At 41.9% G+C, this 23,369-nt stretch overlaps 1 protein-coding gene across 1 annotated transcript; it reads right to left on the reverse strand.

Annotated features, from left to right (window-relative positions):
- Nucleotides 1–1,714: 1,714 nt before the first annotated feature.
- Nucleotides 1,715–22,542, reverse strand: LOC123732902 (uncharacterized). The gene is made up of 3 exons (XM_082971027.1): nt 22,524–22,542; nt 3,670–4,889; nt 1,715–3,220 (listed from the first exon to the last, which is right to left on the reverse strand). The coding sequence occupies exons 1-2, from the start codon at nt 22,540–22,542 to the stop codon at nt 3,928–3,930; spliced, it is 981 nt and encodes a 326-aa protein (XP_082827153.1). The 3' UTR covers nt 1,715–3,220; nt 3,670–3,927.
- Nucleotides 22,543–23,369: the final 827 nt, after the last annotated feature.

A 23,369-nucleotide genomic window follows, 5' to 3' on the forward strand; every position in this document is an offset into this window, starting at 1 on the left:
AACTGAAAAAACTCACTAAAGAGTCAAGACAGAGACACCAGAAAGACCCAAGAAGACTTGGATGCAGCATCAGAGGACAGAGAGGGATGTTCAGAACTCACTCAGTCTGGTCAGTTGGTGAGGGTAGACTTGGAGGCTGCTTACCTGACATGGAGGAAGTCCCCCCTCCTCTCCCCTACCTTCCCTATACCCCCCTCCTCTCCCCACCTTCCCTATACCCCCTCCTCTCCCCTACCTTCCCTATACCCCCCTCCTCTCCCCTACCTTCCCTATACCCCCCCTCCTCTCCCCTACCTTCCCTATACCCCCTCCTCTCCCCTACCTTCCCCCCTACCACCTCCTCTCCCCTACCTTCCCTATACCCCCTCCTCTCCCCTACCTTCTCTATACCCCCCCTCCTCTCCCCTACCTTCCCTATACCCCCTCCTCTCCCCTACCTTCCCTATACCCCCTCCTCTCCCCTACCTTCCCTATACACCCCTCCTCTCCCCTACCTTCCCTATACCCCCTCCTCTCCCCTACCTTCCCTATACCCCCCCCACCCTATTATGTTGTACTCCTCAACCCAATAGGCCCTGGAGCAGCTGTGATCAGGTTAGAAGAGAATGACTCCTCAACCCAATAGGCCCTGGAGCAGCTGTGATTAGATTAGAAGATAATGACTCCTCAACCCAAGAGGCCCATAAAAATTATACATTTATGGATTGTTTTATGAATTGTTTTCTTTTTATTCAACCTGGTTATGAGAGAACCCCCACATCACTAGCTTCTCTTTATTCAACCTGCCATCTACCCACCTGGGGACTGAGGGTTATGAGAGAACCCCCACATCACTAGCTTCTCTTTATTCAACCTGCCATCTACCCACCTGGGGACTGAGGGTTATGAGAGAACCCCCACATCACTAGCTTCTCTTTATTCAACCTGCCATCTACCCACCTGGGGACCGAGGGTTATGAGAGAACCCCCACATCACTAGCTTCTCTTTATTCAACCTGCCATCTACCCACCTGGGGACTGAGGGTTATGAGAGAACCCCCACATCATAGCTTCTCTTTATTCAACCTGCCATCTACCCACCTGGGGACTGAGGGTTATGAGAGAACCCCCACCTCACTAGCTTCTCTTTATTCAACCTGCCATCTACCCACCTGGGGACTGAGGGTTATGAGAGAACCCCCACATCACTAGCTTGCATGTTCTGCAGCCTTGTAAAGATAAGGAGGGGATGACTGGGAGGCAGGTTGCATTTATTGTCATGAATCTTGCCCTGGAGGCAGTTGGCATTTATTGTCATGAATCTTGCCCTGGAGGCAGTTCAGCAAAATATTCACTAGCTTGCACAGGCACAAAGTAATACAATCTGATTTTAATCCTAACCTCAACCACACTGCTAATCCTTCCCTTAAATTAAGACCATAAAACAACATTTTCCACAGCCAATTCTGACTTTGCAGCTGACATATCTAGAGGAAATCGCACAGTTCTGCCTCCAGGTCAAGATTCATGCCAAACGTCAACATGAGACAGGGAGAAGCAATGTAAAAATCAATAACGGAATTGTTTTCACAATTAACATGCTTTTTCTTGTTTCAAGTATGTTTTATTATGAAAAGTACAATATATCCATGTATACTTGTACAACTATGGAGCGTATGTCCACATATAATTGTACAATTTGTTTTTCCAACATAAAAGACAAGAAATGATCACATTGGTATTTTAACAGTGTTATTTTAAGAGTTTAAATGTTTAAACAGAGGATACATCTAAAACAGGATAAAACAAGTGCAGTATGTTGTGAGAATGTTACTTTAACGTCGACTCATAACGTCACACTATAACTTCATGGGAGTCTTGTGGAAAGACTGCATGTTGTTTTGGGTGGATTGAGTGACGTCTTCATCAACATTTTGCAGAATATTCCGGTAATATTTTCACCTCTTGTCGGCTGCAGACATTCATAAGGAGTTCCAGTAGTTTATTTGCCATTTGCAGGTATTAAAAGTAATACATACATTGTAATTCCTTGTTGGATCTCTCTCACATACAGGACAGTACATACCAGAGGAGGCTGCTGAGGGGAGGACGGCTCATAATAATGTCTGGAACAGAGTGAATGAAATGGAACACATGGAAACCACGCGTTTAATACCATTCCACTTATTCCACTCCAGCCATTACAAGCCTGTCCTCCCTAAATAAGGTCCCACCAACCTCCTGTGGTACAAACACAAACAGTAAAATATATCATAAAATCACACTGTGTGTGTGTGTGTGTCAGAGTGTGTGTCCGGTGTGTGTGTCCACTGTGTGTGTGTGTGTGTGCATGTGTGTGTGTGTGTGTGTGTCAGTGTGTGTTTGTGTGTGTCAGTGTGTATGTCAGTGTGTGTGTGTACAGTGTGTGAGTGTGTCCAGTGTGTGAGTGTGTGTGTATCAGTCCAGTTTGTGTGTTTGTGTGTGTGTGTGTGTGTGTGTGTGTGTGCTTGTCCAGTGTGTGTGTGTGTGTGTGTGTGTGTGTGTGTGTGTGTGTGTGCTTGTCCAGTGTGTGTGTGTGTGTGTGTGTGTGTGTGTGTGTGTGTGTGTGTGTGTGTGTGTCAGGTTATTATTTACAGGGACACTGAGGAGTCACCATAAATCCTAAACCCTGGATAGAGGGGCTCAGTGAATGTGGAGGTGAATGTGATCAGGTGGGTCAGTGTGTCAGAGGAGGCTCTATAGAAGGACAGAGTGCCGGCTGACCAGTCCAGATACACTCCTACTCTGTGGGAGCTGGAGGAGGGGACGTCTATGGTAGTGGAGTTATTCTTATACCAGCTGGAGGAGGGGACGTCTATGGTAGTGGAGTTATCATTATACCAGCTGGAGGAGGGGACGTCTATGGTATTGTGATTATTATTGTGCCAGGCTCTGTAAATGTAGTCAGAGCAGGACAGACTCCAGGACTTGTCATTGAATCCAAGACAACAGTCATCACCCCTTCCTCTCCTGTTGATTCCTTTATATGTCACTCCTATACCAGCCCCCCCACTCCACTCTACCTCCCAGTAACAGCGCCCAGTCAGACCCTCTCTACACAGCACCTGGACACAGTCCTCAAATCTCTCTGGGTGATCAGGATACGGCTGCTCCTCTGTCCTCCATGTCACCTTTCTGTTCTCCTCAGACAGAGAGAGGAATCTGTTTACTGTGTTTAGGTCCAGTGTGAGATCACAGACATCTGATGGATGAAACCAGACACAATATTAGAAATCATCATCATTCACATTAGAATATTAACTCACTTTTCACTAATTCATTTAATGTAGATGTTTCTAGGTATCAAAAGGAGAAGTTAAGGTAACTTGAGACTTGTTGAATGATCACATGTTATACTGTATGTTAATATAAAACACACTTATTCACATTAATTACACACACACACACACACACACACACACACACACACACACACACACACACACACACACACACACACACACACACACACACACACACACACACACACACACATATCAACTCTTTGTAAACGTTGGTGTCCCTGATTTGTGCTTCTGTAGAACTACAGATGATATTTAATATGACCAAGTCAGTAATGATGGTGGTCTTTGACTTAACTTGAATTAAGACTTATTCTTAGTCATATTCTTCACAGCAGTCAACACTCACATTTTCTAAGTCCAGGTTTCATTCTGTTCTCTCCACCATGTTCCACACTGTAGCGGTAAGCAGAAAAACAGACAGTCATTGAGGGATACACCTGAACACACACACACACACACACACACACACACACACACACACACACACACACACACACACACACACACACACACACACACACACACACACACACACACACACACACACACACACACACACACACACACACACACACACACAGGTCAAGTGTTGGTAAGAACGTTTTCAGTGTTTGTGTCCAGTGTGTGTGTGTGTCCAGTGTGTGTGTGTGTCCAGCGTGTGTGTGTGAGTACAGTGTGTGTGTGTGAGTACAGTGTGTGTGTCAAGTTTGTGTGTCCAGTGTGTTTGTGTGTGTGTGTGTCCTGTGTGTGTGTGTGTGTGTGTGTGTGTATTTGTCCTGTGTGTGTGTGTGTGTATTTGTGTGTATTTGTCCTGTGTGTGTGTGTGTGTGTATTTGTCCTGTGTGTGTGTGTGTGTGTGTGTGTGTGTGTGTTTATTTGTCCTGTGTGTGTGTGTATTTGTCCTCTGTATTTGTCCTGTGTGTGTGTGTGTGTGTATTTGTCCTGTGTGTGTGTGTGTGTGTATTTGTCGTGTGTGTGTGTGTGTGTATTTGTCGTGCGTGTGTGTGTGTGTGTATTTGTCCTGCGTGTGTGTGTGTGTGTGTGTGTATTTGTCCTGCGTGTGTGTGTGTGTATTTGTCCTTTTTGTGCGTGTGTGTGTGTATTTGTCCTGCGTGTGTGTGTGTGTGTGTGTGTGTCCGTCCTGCGTGTGTGTGTGTCCTGCGTGTGTGTGTGTCCTGCGTGTGTGTGTGTGTCCTGCGTGTGTGTGTGTTTGTCCTGCGTGTGTGTATTTGTGTGTATTTGTCCTGCGTGTGTGTGTGTGTGTGTGTGTGTGTGTATTTGTCCTGCGTGTGTGTGTGTGTGTATTTCTCCTGCGTGTGTGTGTGGGTGCGCATGCGCGTGTCCTGTGTGTGTGTGTGCGCGTGTCCAGTGTGTGTGTGTGTGTATTTGTCCTGTGTGTGTGTGTGTGTGTGTGTGTGTGTGTGTGTGTGTGTGTGTGTGTGTGTGTGTGTGTATTTGTCCTGTGTGTGTGTGTGTGTCCTGTGTGTGTGTGTGTATGTATTTGTCCTGTGTGTGTGTGTGTGTATGTATTTGTCCTGTGTGTGTGTGTGTGTGTATGTATTTGTCCTGTGTGTGTATTTGTCCTGTGTGTGTGTGTGTGTGTGTGTGTGTGTGTGTGTGTGTGTGTGTGTGTGTGTGTGTGTGTATTTGTCCTGTGTGTGTGTGTATTTGTCCTGTGTGTGTATTTGTCCTGTGTGTGTGTGTATTTGTCCTGTGTGTGTGTGTATTTGTCCTGTGTGTGTGTGTATTTGTCCTGTGTGTGTGTGTGTGTGTGTGTGTGTGTGTGTATTTGTCCTGTGTGTGTGTGTGTGTATTTGTCGTGCGTGTGTGTGTGTGTGTGTATGTGTGTATTTGTCCTGTGTGTGTATTTGTCGTGTGTGTGTGTGTGTGTGTGTGTGTATTTGTCGTGTGTGTGTGTGTATTTGTCCTGTGTGTGTGTGTGTATTTGTCCTGTGTGTGTGTGTGTATATTTGTCCTGTGTGTGTGTGTGTGTGTATTTGTCCAGTGTGTGTGTGTGTGTGTGTGTGTATTTGTGTGTATTTTTGTATTGTGTGTGTGTGTGTGTGTGTGTGTATTTTTGTCCTCTGTGTGTGTGTGTGTGTGTGTGTGTGTGTGTGTGTGTGTGTGTGTATTTGTCCAGTGTGTGTGTGTATGTGTATTTGTCCTGTGTCTGTGTGTGTGTGTGTGTGTGTGTATTTGTCGTGTGTGTGTGTGTGTATTTGTCCTGTGTGTGTGTGTGTGTGTGTGTATGTATTTGTCCTGTGTGTGTGTGTGTGTGTATGTATTTGTCCTGTGTGTGTGTGTGTGTGTGTGTGTATTTGTCCTGTGTGTGTATTTGTCCTGTGTGTGTGTGTGTGTGTGTGTGTGTGTGTGTGTGTGTGTGTGTGTGTGTGTGTGTGTGTGTGTGTATTTGTCCTGTGTGTGTGTGTGTATTTGTCCTGTGTGTGTGTGTGTGTATTTGTCCTGTGTGTGTGTGTGTGTATTTGTCCTGTGTGTGTGTGTGTGTATTTGTCCTGTGTGTGTGTGTGTGTCCTGTGTGTGTGTGTGTGTCCTGTGTGTGTGTGTGTCCTGTGTGTTTGTGTGTCCTGTGTGTGTGTGTGTGTTTCCTGTGTGTGTGTGTGTGTCCTGTGTGTGTGTGTGTGTTTCCTGTGTGTGTGTGTTGTGTCCTGTGTGTGTGTGTGTTGTGTCCTGTGTGTGTGTGTTGTGTCCTGTGTGTGTGTGTGTATTTGTCCTGTGTGTATGTGTGTATTTGTCCTGTGTGTGTGTGTGTGTCCTGTGTGTGTGTGTGTGTGTTTGTGTATTTGTCTTGTCTGTGTGTGTGTGTGTGTGTGTCCTGTGTGTGTGTGTCCTGTGTGTGTGTGTCCTGTGTGTGTGTGTGTGTGTGTCCTGTGTGTGTGTGTCCTGTGTGTGTGTGTGTGTGTGTGTCCTGTGTGTGTGTGTGTGTGTGTCCTGTGTGTGTGTGTGTGTGTGTCCTGTGTGTGTGTGTGTGTGTGTATTTGTCCTGTGTGTGTGTGTGTGTGTGTATTTGTCGTGTGTGTGTGTGTGTGTGTATTTGTCGTGTGTGTATTTGTCGTGTGTGCGTGTGTGTATTTGTCGTGTGTGTGTGTGTGTGTGTGTGTGTGTGTGTGTGTGTATTTGTCGTGTGTGTGTGTGTATTTGTCCTGTGTGTGTATGTGTGTATTTGTCCTGTGTGTGTGTGTGTATATTTGTCCTGTGTGTGTGTGTGTGTGTATTTGTCCAGTGTGTGTGTGTGTGTGTGTGTATTTGTGTGTATTTTTGTATTGTGTGTGTGTGTGTATTTTTGTCCTCTGTGTGTGTGTGTGTGTGTGTGTGTGTGTGTGTGTGTATTTGTCCTGTGTGTGTATTTGTCGTGTGTGTGTGTGTGTGTGTGTGTGTATTTGTCGTGTGTGTGTGTGTATTTGTCCTGTGTGTGTATGTGTGTATTTGTCCTGTGTGTGTGTGTGTATATTTGTCCTGTGTGTGTGTGTGTATATTTGTCCTGTGTGTGTGTGTGTGTATTTGTCCAGTGTGTGTGTGTGTGTGTGTGTGTATTTGTGTGTATTTTTGTATTGTGTGTGTGTGTGTGTGTGTGTTTATTTTTGTCGTGTGTGTGTGTGTGTGCGTCCTGTTTGTGTGTGTGTGTGGGTCCTGTGAGAGTGTGTGTGTGTCCAACATGTCTGATATGAACATTGACATAAACCCTCCACATACTTGAGTTTCTCCAGTCTGCAGTGTGGATCCTCCAGTCCAGCAGAGAGCAGTCTGACTCCTGAGTCTCCTGGGTGATTGTAGCTCAGGTCCAGCTCTCTCAGGTGTGAGGGGTTTGACCTCAGAGCTGAGACCAGAGAAGCACAGCCTTCCTCTGTGACTAGACAGCCTGACAGCCTGCAAAGAGTCAAATTATATTAACTGCAATGACTGCCATGATTGAGAAAGATAATGAATAATAATGAGTGAGAGACTTACAGAGGCTACAACAAAACATGCTAACCTCTCACCATTACCAATAACAGAGACTACAACAAAACATGCTAACCTCTCACCATTACCAATAACAGAGGCTACAACAAAACATGCTAACCTCTCACCATTACCAATAACAGAGACTACAACAAAACATGCTAACCTCTCACCATTACCAATAACAGAGGCTACAACAAAACATGCTAACCTCTCACCATTACCAATAACAGAGGATACAACAAAACATGCTAACCTCTCACCATTACCAATAACAGAGGCTACAACAAAACATGCTAACCTCTCACCATTACCAATAACAGAGGATACAACAAAACATGCTAACCTCTCACCATTACCAATAACAGAGGATACAACAAAACATGCTAACCTCTCACCATTACCAATAACAGAGGCTACAACAAAACATGCTAACCTCTCACCATTACCAATAACAGAGGATACAACAAAACATGCTAACCTCTCACCATTACCAATAACAGAGGCTACAACAAAACATGCTAACCTCTCACCATTACCAATAACAGAGGCTACAACAAAACATGCTAACCTCTCACCATTACCAATAACAGAGGCTACAACAAAACATGCTAACCTCTCACCATTACCAATAACAGAGGATACAACAAAACATGGTAACCTCTCACCATTACCAATAACAGAGGCTACAACAGAACATGCTAACCTCTCACCATTACCAATAACAGAGGATACAACAAAACATGCTAACCTCTCACCATTACCAATAACAGAGGCTACAACAAAACATGCTAACCTCTCACCATTACCAATAACAGAGGCTACAAAAAAACATGCTAACCTCTCACCATTACCAATAACAGAGACTACAACAAAACATGCTAACCTCTCACCATTACCAATAACAGAGGCTACAACAAAACATGCTAACCTCTCACCATTACCAATAACAGAGACTACAACAAAACATGCTAACCTCTCACCATTAACCTGTTAGGGCTAGGGGGCAGCATTTGCACGTCTGGATAAAAAAAATGTACCCGATTTAATCTGGTTACTAATCCTACCCAGTAACTAGAATATGCATATACGTATTATATATGGATAGAAAACACTCTAAAGTTTCTAAAACTGTTTGAATGGTGTCTGTGAGTATAACAGAACTCATTTGGCAGGCAAAACCCTGAGACATTTTCTGACAGGAAGTGGATACCTGATGTGTTGTATTACCTTTAAACCTATCCCATTGAAAAACACAGGGGCTGAGGAATATTTTGGCACTTCCTATTGCTTCCACTAGATGTCACCAGCCTTTACAAAGTGTTTTGAGTCTTCTGGAGGGAGATCTGACCGAACAAGAGCCATGGAACGATGATGTCCCATTAGACACCTGGCGCGCGAGTTCATGTTGGGTACCCTTGTTCCAATACGTTATAAAAGAGTATGCATTCGTCCACCTTGAATATTATTCATGTTCTGGTTAAAAAAGGCCCTAATGATTTATGCTATACAACGTTTGACATGTTTGAACGAACGTAAATATATTTTTTCCCCTCGTTCATGACGAGAAGTCCGGCTGGCTTAGATCATGTGCTAACAAGACGGAGATTTTTGGACATAAATGATGAGCTTTTTTGAACAAAACTACATTCGTTATGGACCTGTGATACCTGGAAGTGACATCTGATGAAGAGAATCAAAGGTAATGGATTATTTACATAGTATTTTCGATTTTAGATCTCCCCAACATGACGTCTAGTCTGTATCGCAACGCGTATTTTTCTGGGCGCAGTGCTCAGATTATTGCAAAGTGTGATTTCCCAGTAAGGTTATTTTTAAATCTGGCAAGTTGATTGCGTTCAAGAGATGTAAATCTATAATTCTTTAAATGACAATATAATATTTTACCAATGTTTTCTAATTTTAATTATTTAATTTGTGACGCTGACTTGACTGCCGGTTATTGGAGGGAAACGATTTCCTCAACATCAATGCCATAGTAAAACGCTGTTTTTGGATATAAATATGAACTTGATAGAACTAAAAATGCATGCATTGTCTAACATAATGTCCTAGGAGTGTCATCTGATGGAGATTGTAAAAGGTTAGTGCATCATTTTAGCTGGTTTTATGGTTTTGGTGACCCTGTCTTTGACTTGACAAAACATTACACACAACTCTTGTAAATGTACTGTCCTAACATACTCTAAATTTATGCTTTCGCCGTAAAACCTTTTTGAAATCGTAAAACGTGGTTAGATTAAGGAGATGTTTATCTTTCAAAGGGTGTAAAATAGTTGTATGTTTGAAAAATTTGAATTTTGACATTTATTTGGATTCAAATTTGCCGCTCTTGAAATGCACCTGCTGTTGATGGAGTGCACCACGGGTGGCACGCTAGCGTCCCACCTAGCCCATAGAGGTTAACCTCAAATAAAAGGTCACATTCTGTTCTGTCACCTGATATGAAACATTCTATCTCAAATCCAAAATGCTGGAGCATAGCGACAAATTTAAAACTGTAAGCTTCACTGTCCAAACACATATGGTGTGGACTATGTGTGTCTGGTAAACACATGTGGATCTGGTGAACAGTTATCACTTGTTGACCAACTACAGGAATACTGACCTCAGAGTCTCCAGTTTACAGTGGGGTTTCCCCAGTCCAGCAGAGAGCAGCTTCACTCCTGAATCCTTCAGGTCATTGTTACTCAGGTCCAGCTCTCTCAGGTGTGAGGGGTTTGACCTCAGAGCTGAGACCAGAGAAGCACAGCCTTCCTCTGTGACTAGACAGCCTGACAGCCTGCAAAGAGTCAAATCATATTAAAATCACACTGATATTCTTTGGTGGTGAAAATATTGGCAGTATATTTATTTCTACATTTTCAGATATATCAGTGTCCTGAAACCTGCCTTATCTATTCATAAATTAATGTTTCATTGTTCTAAATGATCATAATAATGCTTGTAGAGAGAGAAATGTATAGTACAAATATTTGAGTAGACTGACCAGACCAGTTTAAAAAGCAGTATCAGTCAAAAGACAGACAGTGAGGTATCAGATTTAGATTGTATTGAGTATACAGTCCACACTATATATAATACTGACCTCAGAGTCTCCAGTCTGCAGTGTGGATCCTCCAGTCCAGCAGAGAGCAGCTTCACTCCTGAATCCTTCAGGTCATTGTTACTCAGGTCCAGCTCTCTCAGGTGTGAGGGGTTTGAACTGAGGCCAACACTTTACAGGATGTGTCTGTGAGTTTACAGCCAGTGAGTCTGCCAACACAGAAGAAACACAATGACAGACAGGTTGTATTAAAATGATACGCTTAGCTTTCTCTGTTTACACTGTTACCCGTTTACAAATAATGTGTTGGGTTTGACCACAGAGCTGAGACCAGAGGAGCACAGCCTTCCTCTGTGACTAGACAGCCTGACAGCCTGCAAAGAGTCAAATCATATTAAAATCACACTGCTATTCTTTGGTAGTGAAAAAAGTGGCAGTATATTTCTTCAACATATTCAGATACATCAGTGTCCTGAAACCTGCCATATCTACTCATAAATTAAAGTATCATATTATAAATTACAAATTATCAAAGTTTTGCCTGCAGATAGAAACATGTATAATACAAATATTTGAGTAGACTGACCAGACCAGTTTAAAAGCAGTATCAGTCAGAAGACAGACAGTGAGGTATCAGATTTAGATTGTATTGAGTATACAGTCCACACCATATCTATTTTGACAGTGAAGATAACATTTTAAATGTGGCTCTAAACTCCAACATTTTGGATTTCAGATCAAATGTTTCATATGAGGTGACAGTATATAATGTCACCTTTTATTTGAGGATATTTTCATACATATCTGTTTCACCGTTTAGAAAAATGAAAGCAGTTTATGTATCTAATCCCCCTATTTAAAGAAGTCATATGTTTTCATATGTTTTCTGACCAATTCACTTAAAGTGTATTAAATTAGTCAAAAGTTTAGTATTTGGTCCCATATTCTTTGACTGCAATGACTACATCAAGCCTGTGACTGCCATGATTGAGAAAGATCATGAATAATAATGAGTGAGAGACTTACAGAGGCTACAACAAAACATGCTAACCTCTCACCATTACCAATAACAGAGGCTACAACAAAACATGCTAACCTCTCACCATTACCAATAACAGAGGCTACAACAAAACATGCTAACCTCTCACCATTACCAATAACAGAGGCTTCAACAAAACATGCTAACCTCTCACCATTACCAATAACAGAGGCTACAACAAAACATGCTAATCTCTCACCATTACCAATAACAGAGGCTACAACAAAACATGCTAACCTCTCACCATTACCAATAACAGAGGATACAACAAAACATGCTAACCTCTCACCATTACCAATAACAGAGGATACAACAAAACATGCTAACCTCTCACCATTACCAATAACAGAGGATACAACAAAACATGCTAACCTCTCACCATTACCAATAACAGAGGCTACAACAAAACATGCTAACCTCTCACCATTACCAATAACAGAGGCTACAACAAAACATGCTAACCTCTCACCATTACCAATTACAGAGGCTACAACAAAACATGCCAACCTCTCACCATTACCAATAACAGAGGATACAACAAAACATGCTAACCTCTCACCATTACCAATAGCAGAGGCTACAACAAAACATGCTAACCTCTCACCATTACCAATAACAGAGACTACAACAAAACATGCTAAACTCTCACCATTACCAATAACAGAGGCTACAACAAAACATGCTAACCTCTCACCATTACCAATAACAGAGGCTACAACAAAACATGCTAACCTCTCACCATTACCAATAACAGAGGATACAACCAAACATGCTAACCTCTCACCATTACCAATAACAGAGGCTACAACAAAACATGCTAACCTCTCACCATTACCAATAACATAGACTACAACAAAACATGCTAACCTCTCACCATTACCAATAACAGAGGCTACAACAAAACATGCTAACCTCTCACCATTACCAATAACAGAGGCTACAACAAAACATGCTAACCTCTCACAATTACCAATAACAGAGGCTACAACAAAACATGCTAACCTCTCACCATCACCAATAACAGAGGCTACAACAAAACATGCTAACCTCTCACCATTAACAATAACAGAGGGGGTTTGATCTTTGTTAGTAGAATCACAAGCTTGATGTAATCACTGCAGGTGTCAGGAATCCCGCTTCCTGAGTCTGTTTCTGCCTGAGCTGACTGTTTTCTGTTTGGAGTCTAAGGGTGCGTTCAGAAACCTATCTGGTTGCTAGGCGACGAAGCTAGGCGGGAGATCTAGTGATTACCCTACACCTGCATCTCATCAACCTTCTGCACACCTGGTCCTGATCATCACCTCTTCATAAGCCCTGAGCTGACATCCATTCCCTGCTGGATCGTTAGCAACGAACAGCCTCATGTTTCCTGAGCTAGTCTTGTTGTTTTGTTCTTGTTACTGGTTACTCCCCCCCCCTTTACTCTGTCTACAGTCATCCTCCCGGAACATTCAACTCCCTTGCCTGGCCGTCGGTGGATACAGTGACGTCATTGAATCCACCCATCTACTCTCATCAACTCACCTCCGCTGCCACATCAAGACTACCAATAAATACTCACCTTCATTTTACTCACCTTGTCCTGGTCTGCTTCTGGGTTCTGTCTTAGAGAAACGTGACAGCAGGCATGGAATATGGGACAACATGCTAAACTTATGACTATTTTAATACACTATAAGTAATATGTCCGAATAATTACGACTTTTTCAAATGGGAGAACTACATGCATAAAGTACTTTCATATCTGATAATACTGACCTCAGAGTCTCCAGTTTACAGTGGGGATTCCCCAGTCCAGCAGAGAGCAGCTTCACTCCTGAATCCTTCAGGTCATTGTTACTCAGATCCAACTCTCTCAGGTGTGAGGGGTTTGAACTGAGAACTGAGGCCAACACTTTACAGGATGTGTCTGTGAGTTTACAGCCAGTGAGTCTGCAAACACAGAAGAAATACAATGACAGACAGGTTGTATTAAAATGATACGCTTAGCTTTCTCTGTTTACGCTGTTACCCATTTACAAATAATGTGTTGGGTTTGACCTCAGAGCTGAGACCAGAGAAGCACAGCCTTCCTCTGTGACTCCACAGCCTGACAAAGAGATCATGACTTCAAACACATTGTTAATTTAGTGTAGAAGGACAATGGCAGATGCATTTGGTTAATTCTCCCAAACAACATATAGATTCTTCTTCTGTCTCCTAGAGTTGTATGGTCATATTGTTATACTAATGTGAAAATCAATGCATTTATTCAATGTTTTCAATATAATATTAAACACATATTATAATGCATATTTTTCTTTAACCTGAATATTTCTTCCTGATGATTAGTTTTTATATGTCATTTTATGTACTCACAGAACAGCTCTGGAGGCTTTGAACACTGGCAGCAGCCTCAGAAGACCTTCCTCTGATCTGGAGTATTTCTTCAGGTCAAACACATCCAGCTCCTTTTCTGAAGTCAGCAACACAAAGACCAGAGCTGACCACTGTGCAGGTGACAGGTTGGGTTTTGAGAGACTTCCTGAGCTCAGGTAGCTTTGGATCTCCTCCACTAGAGAATGGTCATTCAGTTCATTCAGACAGTGGAACAGATTGATGCTCCTCTCTGGAGAGGGATTCTCCCTGATCTTCTCCTTGATGTACTTGACTGTCTCTTCATGGCTCTGTGAGCTGCTTCTTGTCTTTGTCAGTAGACCTCGTAAGTGCTTCTGATTGGACTCCAGTGACAGTCCCAGAAGGAAGCGGAGGAACAGGTCCAGGTTTCCAATCTCACTGTGTAAGGCTTTATCCACAGCACTCTTGTAGACAGTAACTTCAGACTTGTCTCTGTACAGCAGAGAAAATATACTGGACTTTGTTTGCAGTTTGTCCATTAGATTCTCATTGTTGTTGATGAATGAGAGGAACACATATACAGCAGCCAGAAACTCCTGAATGCTCAGATGAACGAAGCAATACACCTTGTCTTGGTACAGAACACATTCCTCTTTAAAGAGCTGTGTACACAATCCTGAGTACACTGAGGCTTCATTGACATCAATGCCAGCCTCTTTCAGGTCTTCTTCATAGAAAATCTGATTGCCCTTCACAAGCTGTTGAAAAGCCAGTTTTCCCAGTGACAGAATGCTCTCGTTATTCAAGTGTGGATCTGTCTCTTCTTTCCCAAGATACTTTTCATTCTTCTGTTTGGTATGAAACACCACAAGGTGTGTGTACATCTCAGTCAGAGTCTTGGGCATCTCTTCTCTCTTATGTTTCAGTATGTGTTCGAGGACTGTTGCAGAGATCCAACAGAAGACTGGAATGTGGCACATGATGTGGAGACTCCTTGATGTCTTTATGTGTGAGATGATTCTGCTGGCCAGGTCCTCATCACTGAATCTCTTTCTGAAGTACTCCTCCTTCTGTGGGTCATTGAACCCTCGTACCTCTGTCACCTGGTCAACACACCCTGAAGGGATCTTATTGGCTGCTGCAGGTCGGGTAGTTATCCAGAGGAGAGCAGAGGGAAGCAGATTTCCCTCGATGAGATTTGTCAGCAGAACATCCAGTGAGGTTGACTCTGTGACGTCCCAACAGATCTTGTTATTCTGGAAGTCTAGGGGCAGTCGGCACTCATCCAGACCATCAAAGATGAACAGAACTTTGTACTTGTTGTAGATGGAGATTCCTGATTGTTTGGTTTCCATTGAGAAGTGATTAAGAAGTTCAATCAAAGTGTGTTTTTCCCCTTTCATCAAATTCAGCTCCCGAAAAGGGAATGAAAACACAAATTGGACATACTGATTTGCTTTTCCTTCAGCCCAGTCCAGAATGAACTTCTGCACAGAGACTGTTTTTCCAATGCCAGCGACTCCCTTTGTCAGCACAGTTCTGATACGTTTGTCTTGTCCAGTTAAGGGTTTGAAGATGTCGTTACATTTGATTGCAGTGTCTGGTCTTGCTTGTTTCCTGGTTGTTGTCTCAATCTGTCTCAGCTCATGTTCATTATTGACCTCTCCTGTTCCTCCCTCTGTGATGTAGAGCTCTGTGTAGATCTGATTGAGAAGTGTTGGGTTTCCTTGTTTAGCGATCCCCTCAAATACACATTGAAACTTCTTCTTTAGATTAGATTTGAGTTCACGTTGGCAAATCACAGCAAGCTCATCTGAATGAAGAATTAACACAGATGATATCAATATTACATCTGTTTTAATGCCTACAGTATTGTAGGACTGTTATAAAGTTTTACATTATAACAATTATTCTCTTAACTGAATGTATAAATGTGTAGATGTTTTCATAATGCATTACAGATGTTAAATGTTATAAAACAGCATTCAACATGAGGCAGACAGATCTTACATTTCTCCAGTGTGTCAGCGAGCTCCTTCTGGTTCATTTTCCTCAGGACGTGCAGTGTGATCTTCAGAGCCCCCTCTCTGGCACTGCTCTCCTGCTTCTCATCTTCAGCATCCACCACTTCCTCATCCTGCTTCTGACTCTCAAAGCCTTCTGGGAGTTCAGGACTAAGAATCCTCTTGAACATCTTCAGCTCGTTCTTCACAAATGTCATAATTTTCTCTTCAAGCAACTGAAATAAATCAAGTAAATAAGTTAAGCAAGAGAAGAAATGCTTTCTCATTAACACATTATTGAATAATTGACAGATCAACTTTACTTGAGGTCAACAAAAACAAATGTTCATAACAGGACCACATACACTGAATATAGAGTCCAGGTCTGTTTGATGACTCTGGGAAGACTGACCACTGAGAATCTCTGACTCTGATCTCTCCTGTTGGTTTCTGTGGACAAAACATGAGATTACATCTAATCAACCTGGGAGTACACACACACACACACAAACACTCAGACACACGCACACACACACACACACACACACACACACACACACACACACACACACACACACACGTGGAGGGAACAATGTGTTTGTTTAATATTGTTTTAGGACTATATAAATGGATAAAAGTATTAGCCTATGGATTATGAAAACAACCAAAAGAAATGTGAAAATGGGAGAGGAGAAATGACTAGAGACAGTGTTGTTTAACTCACTGACCATGACCCATGAGTTCTTCTTACCTTTGTTCAGTAGAAAAGTCTCCCTCTCTAAAATGTATAGGACGATTCATAGACTGGTCACATGTTTTCATTTCAGAGAGTCTGCCTCTCTCTCAGAGAAATCAGTAGTACTGCTAGGTTTAACACAGTAATAAAATATATCTGCCTCTCAGAGAAATCAGTAGTACTGCTAGGTTTAATACAGTAATAATATATATCTGCCTCTCAGAGAAATCAGTAGTACTGCTAGGTTTAACACAGTAATAATATATATCTGCCTCTCAGAGAAATCAGTAGTACTGCTAGGTTTAACACAGTAATAATATATATCTGCCTCACTCTCAGAGAAATCAGTAGTACTGCTAGGTTTAATACAGTAATAATATATATCTGCCTCTCAGAGAAATCAGTAGTACTGCTAGGTTTAACACAGTAATAATATATATCTGCCTCTCAGAGAAATCAGTAGTACTGTTAGGTTTAACACAGTAATAATATATATCTGCCTCACTCTCAGAGAAATCAGTAGTACTGCTAGGTTTAATACAGTAATAATATATATCTGCCTCTCAGAGAAATCAGTAGTACTGCTAGGTTTAACACAGTAATAATATATATCTGTCTCACTCTCAGAGATCAGGCTATAAGGAGTACCAGTACTGAGTCAATGTCCAGGGGTACCAGGTAGTTGAGGTAATAATGAGACTATAAGGAGTACCAGTACTGAGTCATTGTGCAGGGGTACCAGGTAGTTGAGGTAATAATGAGGCTATAAGGAGTACCAGTACTGAGTCAATGTGCAGGGGTACCAGGTAATTGAGGTAATATGTACATGTAGGTAGGGGTAAAAGTGACTAGACAATCAGGATAGAGATTATATCTCTTCATCCAGGGAGTGCGCAAACACACACACACACACACACACACACACACACACACACACACACACACACACACACACACACAGGACAAACACACACACACACACACACACACACACACACAGGACAAACACACACACACACACACACACACACACACACACACACACACACACACACACAGGGAGGGAACGTTGTGTTTGTTTAATATTGTTTTAGGACTATGAAAATGGACTAAAGGATTAGCCTATGGATTATGAAAACAACAAAAAGAAATGTGAAAATGGGAGAGGAGAAATGACTAGAGACAGTGTTGTTTAACTCACTGACCATGACCCATGAGTTATTCTTACCTTTGTTCAGTAGAAAAGTCTCCCTCTCTAAACATGATAGGAGGTTCCATCGACTGGTCACTCTTCATGGACACACAGCTGGGTACAGGGGAGGCTGGTCTCTCCTGCTTGATTGGTCTTCAACACAACAGAGTCAAACATTACATCTCTCATCTACTCTGATCTCAGATGGGAAACATAAGAAGAGTTCCAAAACGCAACATATCACTTTACAGAAATGAGCTTTTATTGTTTAAAGAAATGATGTATTAATTATTACATCTCTCACAGACAAGGATTTGTTTAAAATCTATCACATGATGGTTTAATTTCAGAGACAGAAATCATGTTTTTTTATGCAAAATGCTATATATCTCCCTTACTCTCAAATGTGACCGACCGGCTCAATTTGGTAATTAATTAAATAACTACATATATAGTGATTTTGGTTTATGTCAGTTTAATTGTTTGTTATGGTATAAGTTCTTATTTTATGATTGTAAGTGATAAAATTAACTAGTAATTCTCAGTAATTACTACTTTAGTAAGGAATAACACATTTTTTCAGCACTACTGCAGTTGCTAAATAATTCCAATAGATGGGAACATAAGACCACAATGACATTTCAGAATATTAGATTAGTTTTCTCCCTGGATACACCACCACTCCCCACGCTTCCTGCAGAACCCCTGCAGTACCTCCGCAGACCCCGGATTGAGAACCCCTGATTTAGCAGATGCTCTTATCCAGAGAGATTTACAGTAAGTGCATTCACCTTAAGATAGCTATTTATTTAGGAAATAAACTTAATGAATTATTCATAAAATTGTTATCTCACCTCTTAGCTTTGGTGTCATGTCCCCCAGAGAGATGCATTTTAGAGGCAGGGGCCCCCTCCTCTCTCTCCCCAGAGAGACTCATTTTAGAGGCAGGGCCCCCCTCCTCTCTCTCCCCAGAGAGACTCATTTTAGAGGCAGGGCCCCCCTCCTCTCTCTCCCCAGAGAGACTCATTTTAGAGGCAGGGCCCCCCTCCTCTCTCTCCCCAGAGAGACTCATTTTAGAGCACTGTCCCCTGTAAACAGAGATCCAGCATGTTGGTTGTGGTTAACACAGTGACAACTAAACAGAGATCCAGCATGTTGGTTGTGGTTAACACAGTGACAACTAAACAGAGATCCAGCACGTTGGTTGTGGTTAACACAGTGACAACTAAACAGAGATCCAGCATGTTGGTTGTGGTTAACACAGTAACAACTAAACAGAGATCCAGCATGTTGGTTGTGGTTAACACAGTGAGAACTAAACAGAGATCCAGCACGTTGGTTGTGGTTAACACAGTGACAACTAAACAGAGATCCAGCACGTTGGTTGTGGTTAACACAGTGACAACTAAACAGAGATCCAGCATGTTGGTTGTGGTTAACACAGTAACAACTAAACAGAGATCCAGCATGTTGGTTGTGGTTAACACAGTGACAACTAAACAGAGATCCAGCATGTTGGTTGTGGTCAACACAGTGAGAACTAAACAGAGATCCAGCATGTTGGTTAACACAGTAACAACTAAACAGAGATCCAGCATGTTGGTTGTGGTTAATACAGTAACAACTCATTATTTTATTCATTATCTCTTAGAAAAAAAACAGTTTTCTAACAGACACATCCAAACAGTCAGGTTATTTAATGTAATGACTTTTTCTAGCCCAATGACTACTCAAAACCCTCCCACAAGGCCTGAACACTAACTAATAGCCCCTGATTGGCCTACATCTTATTTTGGAGCGGCAGGTAGCCGGACGCGCGCACACGCACACGCACACAGGGAGGAAATGTTGTGTTTGTTTAATATTTTTTTAGGACTGTGAAAATGGACATAAGGAAAAGCCTATGGATTATGAAAACAACAACAATAAATGGGAAAATGGGAGAGGAGAAATGACTAGAGACAGTGTTGTTTAACTCACTGACCATGACCCATGAGTTCTTCTTACCTTTGTTCAGTAGAAAAGTCTCCCTCTCTAAACATGATAGGAGGTTCCATCGACTGGTCACTCTTCATGGACACACAGCTGGGTACAGGGGAGGCTGGTCTCTCCTGCTTGATTGGTCTTCAACACAACAGAGTCAAACATTACATCTCTCATCTACTCTGATCTCAGATGGGAAACATAAGAAGAGTTCCAAAACGCAACATATCACTTTACAGAAATGAGCTTTTATTGTTTAAAGAAATGATGTATTAATTATTACATCTCTCACAGACAAGGATTTGTTTAAAATCTATCACATGATGGTTTAATTTCAGAGACAGAAATCATGTTTTTTTATGCAAAATGCTATATATCTCCCTCACTCTCAAATGTGACCGACCGGCTCAATTTGGTAATTAATTAAATAACTACATATATAGTGATTTTGGTTTATGTCAGTTTAATTGTTTGTTATGGTATAAGTTCTTATTTTATGATTGTAAGTGATAAAATTAACTAGTAATTCTCAGTAATTACTACTTTAGTAAGGAATAACACATTTTTTCAGCACTACTGCAGTTGCTAAATAATTCCAATAGATGGGAGCATAAGACCACAATGACATTTCAGAATATTAGATTAGTTTTCTCCCTGGATACACCACCACTCCCCACGCTTCCTGCAGAACCCCTGCAGTACCTCCGCAGACCCCGGATTGAGAACCCCTGATTTAGCAGATGCTCTTATCCAGAGAGATTTACAGTAAGTGCATTCACCTTAAGATAGCTATTTATTTAGGAAATAAACTTAATGAATTATTCATAAAATTGTTATCTCACCTCTTAGCTTTGGTGTCATGTCCCCCAGAAAGATGCATTTTGGAGGCAGGGGCCCCCTCCTCTCTCTCCCCAGAGAGACTCATTTTAGAGGCAGGGCCCCCCTCCTCTCTCTCCCCAGAGAGACTCATTTTAGAGGCAGGGCCCCCCTCCTCTCTCTCCCCAGAGAGACTCATTTTAGAGCACTGTCCCCTGTAAACAGAGATCCAGCATGTTGGTTGTGGTTAACACAGTGACAACTAAACAGAGATCCAGCATGTTGGTTGTGGTTAACACAGTAACAACTAAACAGAGATCCAGCATGTTGGTTGTGGTTAACACAGTGACGTCCTAAACAGAGATCCAGCATGTTGGTTGTGGTTAACACAGTGACAACTAAACAGAGATCCAGCATGTTGGTTGTGGTCAACACAGTGAGAACTAAACAGAGATCCAGCATGTTGGTTGTTGTCAACACAGTGACAACTAAACAGAGATCCAGCATGTTGGTTGTGGTTAACACAGTGACAACTAAACAGAGATCCAGCATGTTGGTTGTGGTTAACACAGTGACAACTAAACAGAGATCCAGCATGTTGGTTGTGGTTAACACAGTAACAACTAAACAGAGATCCAGCATGTTGGTTGTGGTCAACACAGTGACAACTAAACAGAGATCCAGCATGTTGGTTAACACAGTAACAACTAAACAGAGATCCAGCATGTTGGTTGTGGTTAACACAGTAACAACTCATTATTTTATTCATTATCTCTTAGAAAAAAAACAGTTTTCTAACAGACACATCCAAACAGTCAGGTTATTTAATGTAATGACTTTTTCTAGCCCAATGACTACTCAAAACCCTCCCACAAGGCCTGAACACTAACTAATAGCCCCTGATTGGCCTACATCTTATTTTGGAGCGGCAGGTAGCCGGACGCGCGCACACGCACACGCACACAGGGAGGAAATGTTGTGTTTGTTTAATATTGTTTTAGGACTGTGAAAATGGACATAAGGAAAGGCCTATGGATTATGAAAACAACAACAATAAATGGGAAAATGGGAGAGGAGAAAAGACTAGAGACAGTGTTGTTTAACTCACTGACCATGACCCATGAGTTCTTCTTACCTCTGTTCAGTAGAAAAGTCTCCCTCTCTAAAGGATATAGGACGATCCATAGACTGGTCACTCTTCATGGACACACAGCTGGGAACAGGGGAGGCTGGTCTCTCCTGCTTGATTGGGCTTCAACACAACAGAGACAAACATTACATCTCTCATCTACTCTGAGCTCAGATGGGGAAACATAAGAGTTTCATTACAAAACGCTATATATCACTTTTCAGAAATGTTGGTAAATTATCTCATTATTTAAAGAAATGATTAAACCACTACAAGGCTTTATAAAGACTTTTAAAGTGGGTAATTTCCACATAAAATGCACATTTGCTGTTATTTTCCCGACGTGAGAAACTGGGTCGAATTAACATGGCATCTGTAAGTGAATTCATCTTTAGATATCTAGGTGAGACAACCACATATCACAGTCAGATATACAGGATACAAATATTCCATTCCTGCTAAACAATGGATATATAGATATCTAGGTGGATATATAGATATCTAGGTGGATATATAGATATCTAGGTGGATAAATAGATATCTAGGTGGATATATAGATATCTAGGTGGATATATAGATATCTAGGTGGATATATAGATGTCTAGGTGGATATATAGATATCTAGGTGGATATAAAGATGTCTAGGTGGATATATAGAATATATAGATGTCTAGGTGGATATATAGATATCTAGGTGGATATATAGATATCTAGGTGGATATATAGATGTCTAGGTGGATATATAGATGTCTATGTGGATATACAGATATCTAGGTGGATATATAGATATCTAGGTGGATATATAGCGTTTTAGAAAAAAACATATTTTCATACAGATCTAAAATCTAGAACAGTTATATAGAATGTCCCCATTAGCAATCATTTCTGAATAAAAAGCATTTTAGAACATACATTCTTAAACAATATTGTCAGCTCACCTCTTAGTTTTGGTGTCATGTCCCCCAGAGACACTCATTTTAGAGGCGGGCCCCCCCTCCTCTCTCTCCCCAGAGAGACTCATTTTAGAGGCAGGGACCACCTCCTCTATCTCCCCAGAGAGACTCATTTTAGAGCACTGAGCCCTAAACAGAGAAACAGAGATCCAACATGTTGGTTGTGGTCAACAGTGACCCCTAAACAGAGATCCAGCATGTTGGTTGTGGCTAACACAGTGACAACTAAACAGAGATCCAACATGTTGGTTGTGGTTAACACAGTGACAACTAAACAGAGATCCAGCATGTTGGTTGTGGTTAACACAGTGACAACTAAACAGAGATCCAGCATGTTGGTTGTGGTTAACACAGTGACAACTAATTATTTTATTCATTATCTCTTAGAAATAAAACCGTTTACAGACACATCCAAACAGTCAGGTGATTTAATGCAATTACTTTTTCTAGCCCAATGACTACTCAAAACCCTCCCACAATGCCTGAAAACTAACTAATAGCCCCTGATAGGCCTACATCTTATTTTGGGGTGGCAGGTAGTCTAGTGGTTAGAGCGTTGGGGTGGCAGGTAGCCTAGTGGTTAGAACGTTGTGGCGGCAGGTAGTCTAGTGGTTAGAGCATTGGGGCGGCAGGTAGCCTAGTGGTTAGAGCGTTGGGGCGGCAGGTAGCCTAGTGGTTAGAGCATTGGGGTGGCAGGTAGCCTAGTGGTTAGAGCGTTGGGGCGGCAGGTAGCCTAGTGGTTAGAGCGTTGGGGCGGCAGGTAGCCTAGTGGTTAGAGCGTTGGGGCGGCAGGTAGCCTAGTGGTTAGAGCGTTGAGGCGGCAGGTAGCCT

Source organism: Salmo salar, unplaced genomic scaffold, assembly GCF_965601325.2.
Source record: "Salmo salar unplaced genomic scaffold, fSalSal1 ptg000152l, whole genome shotgun sequence".
NCBI lineage: Eukaryota > Metazoa > Chordata > Actinopteri > Salmoniformes > Salmonidae > Salmo > Salmo salar.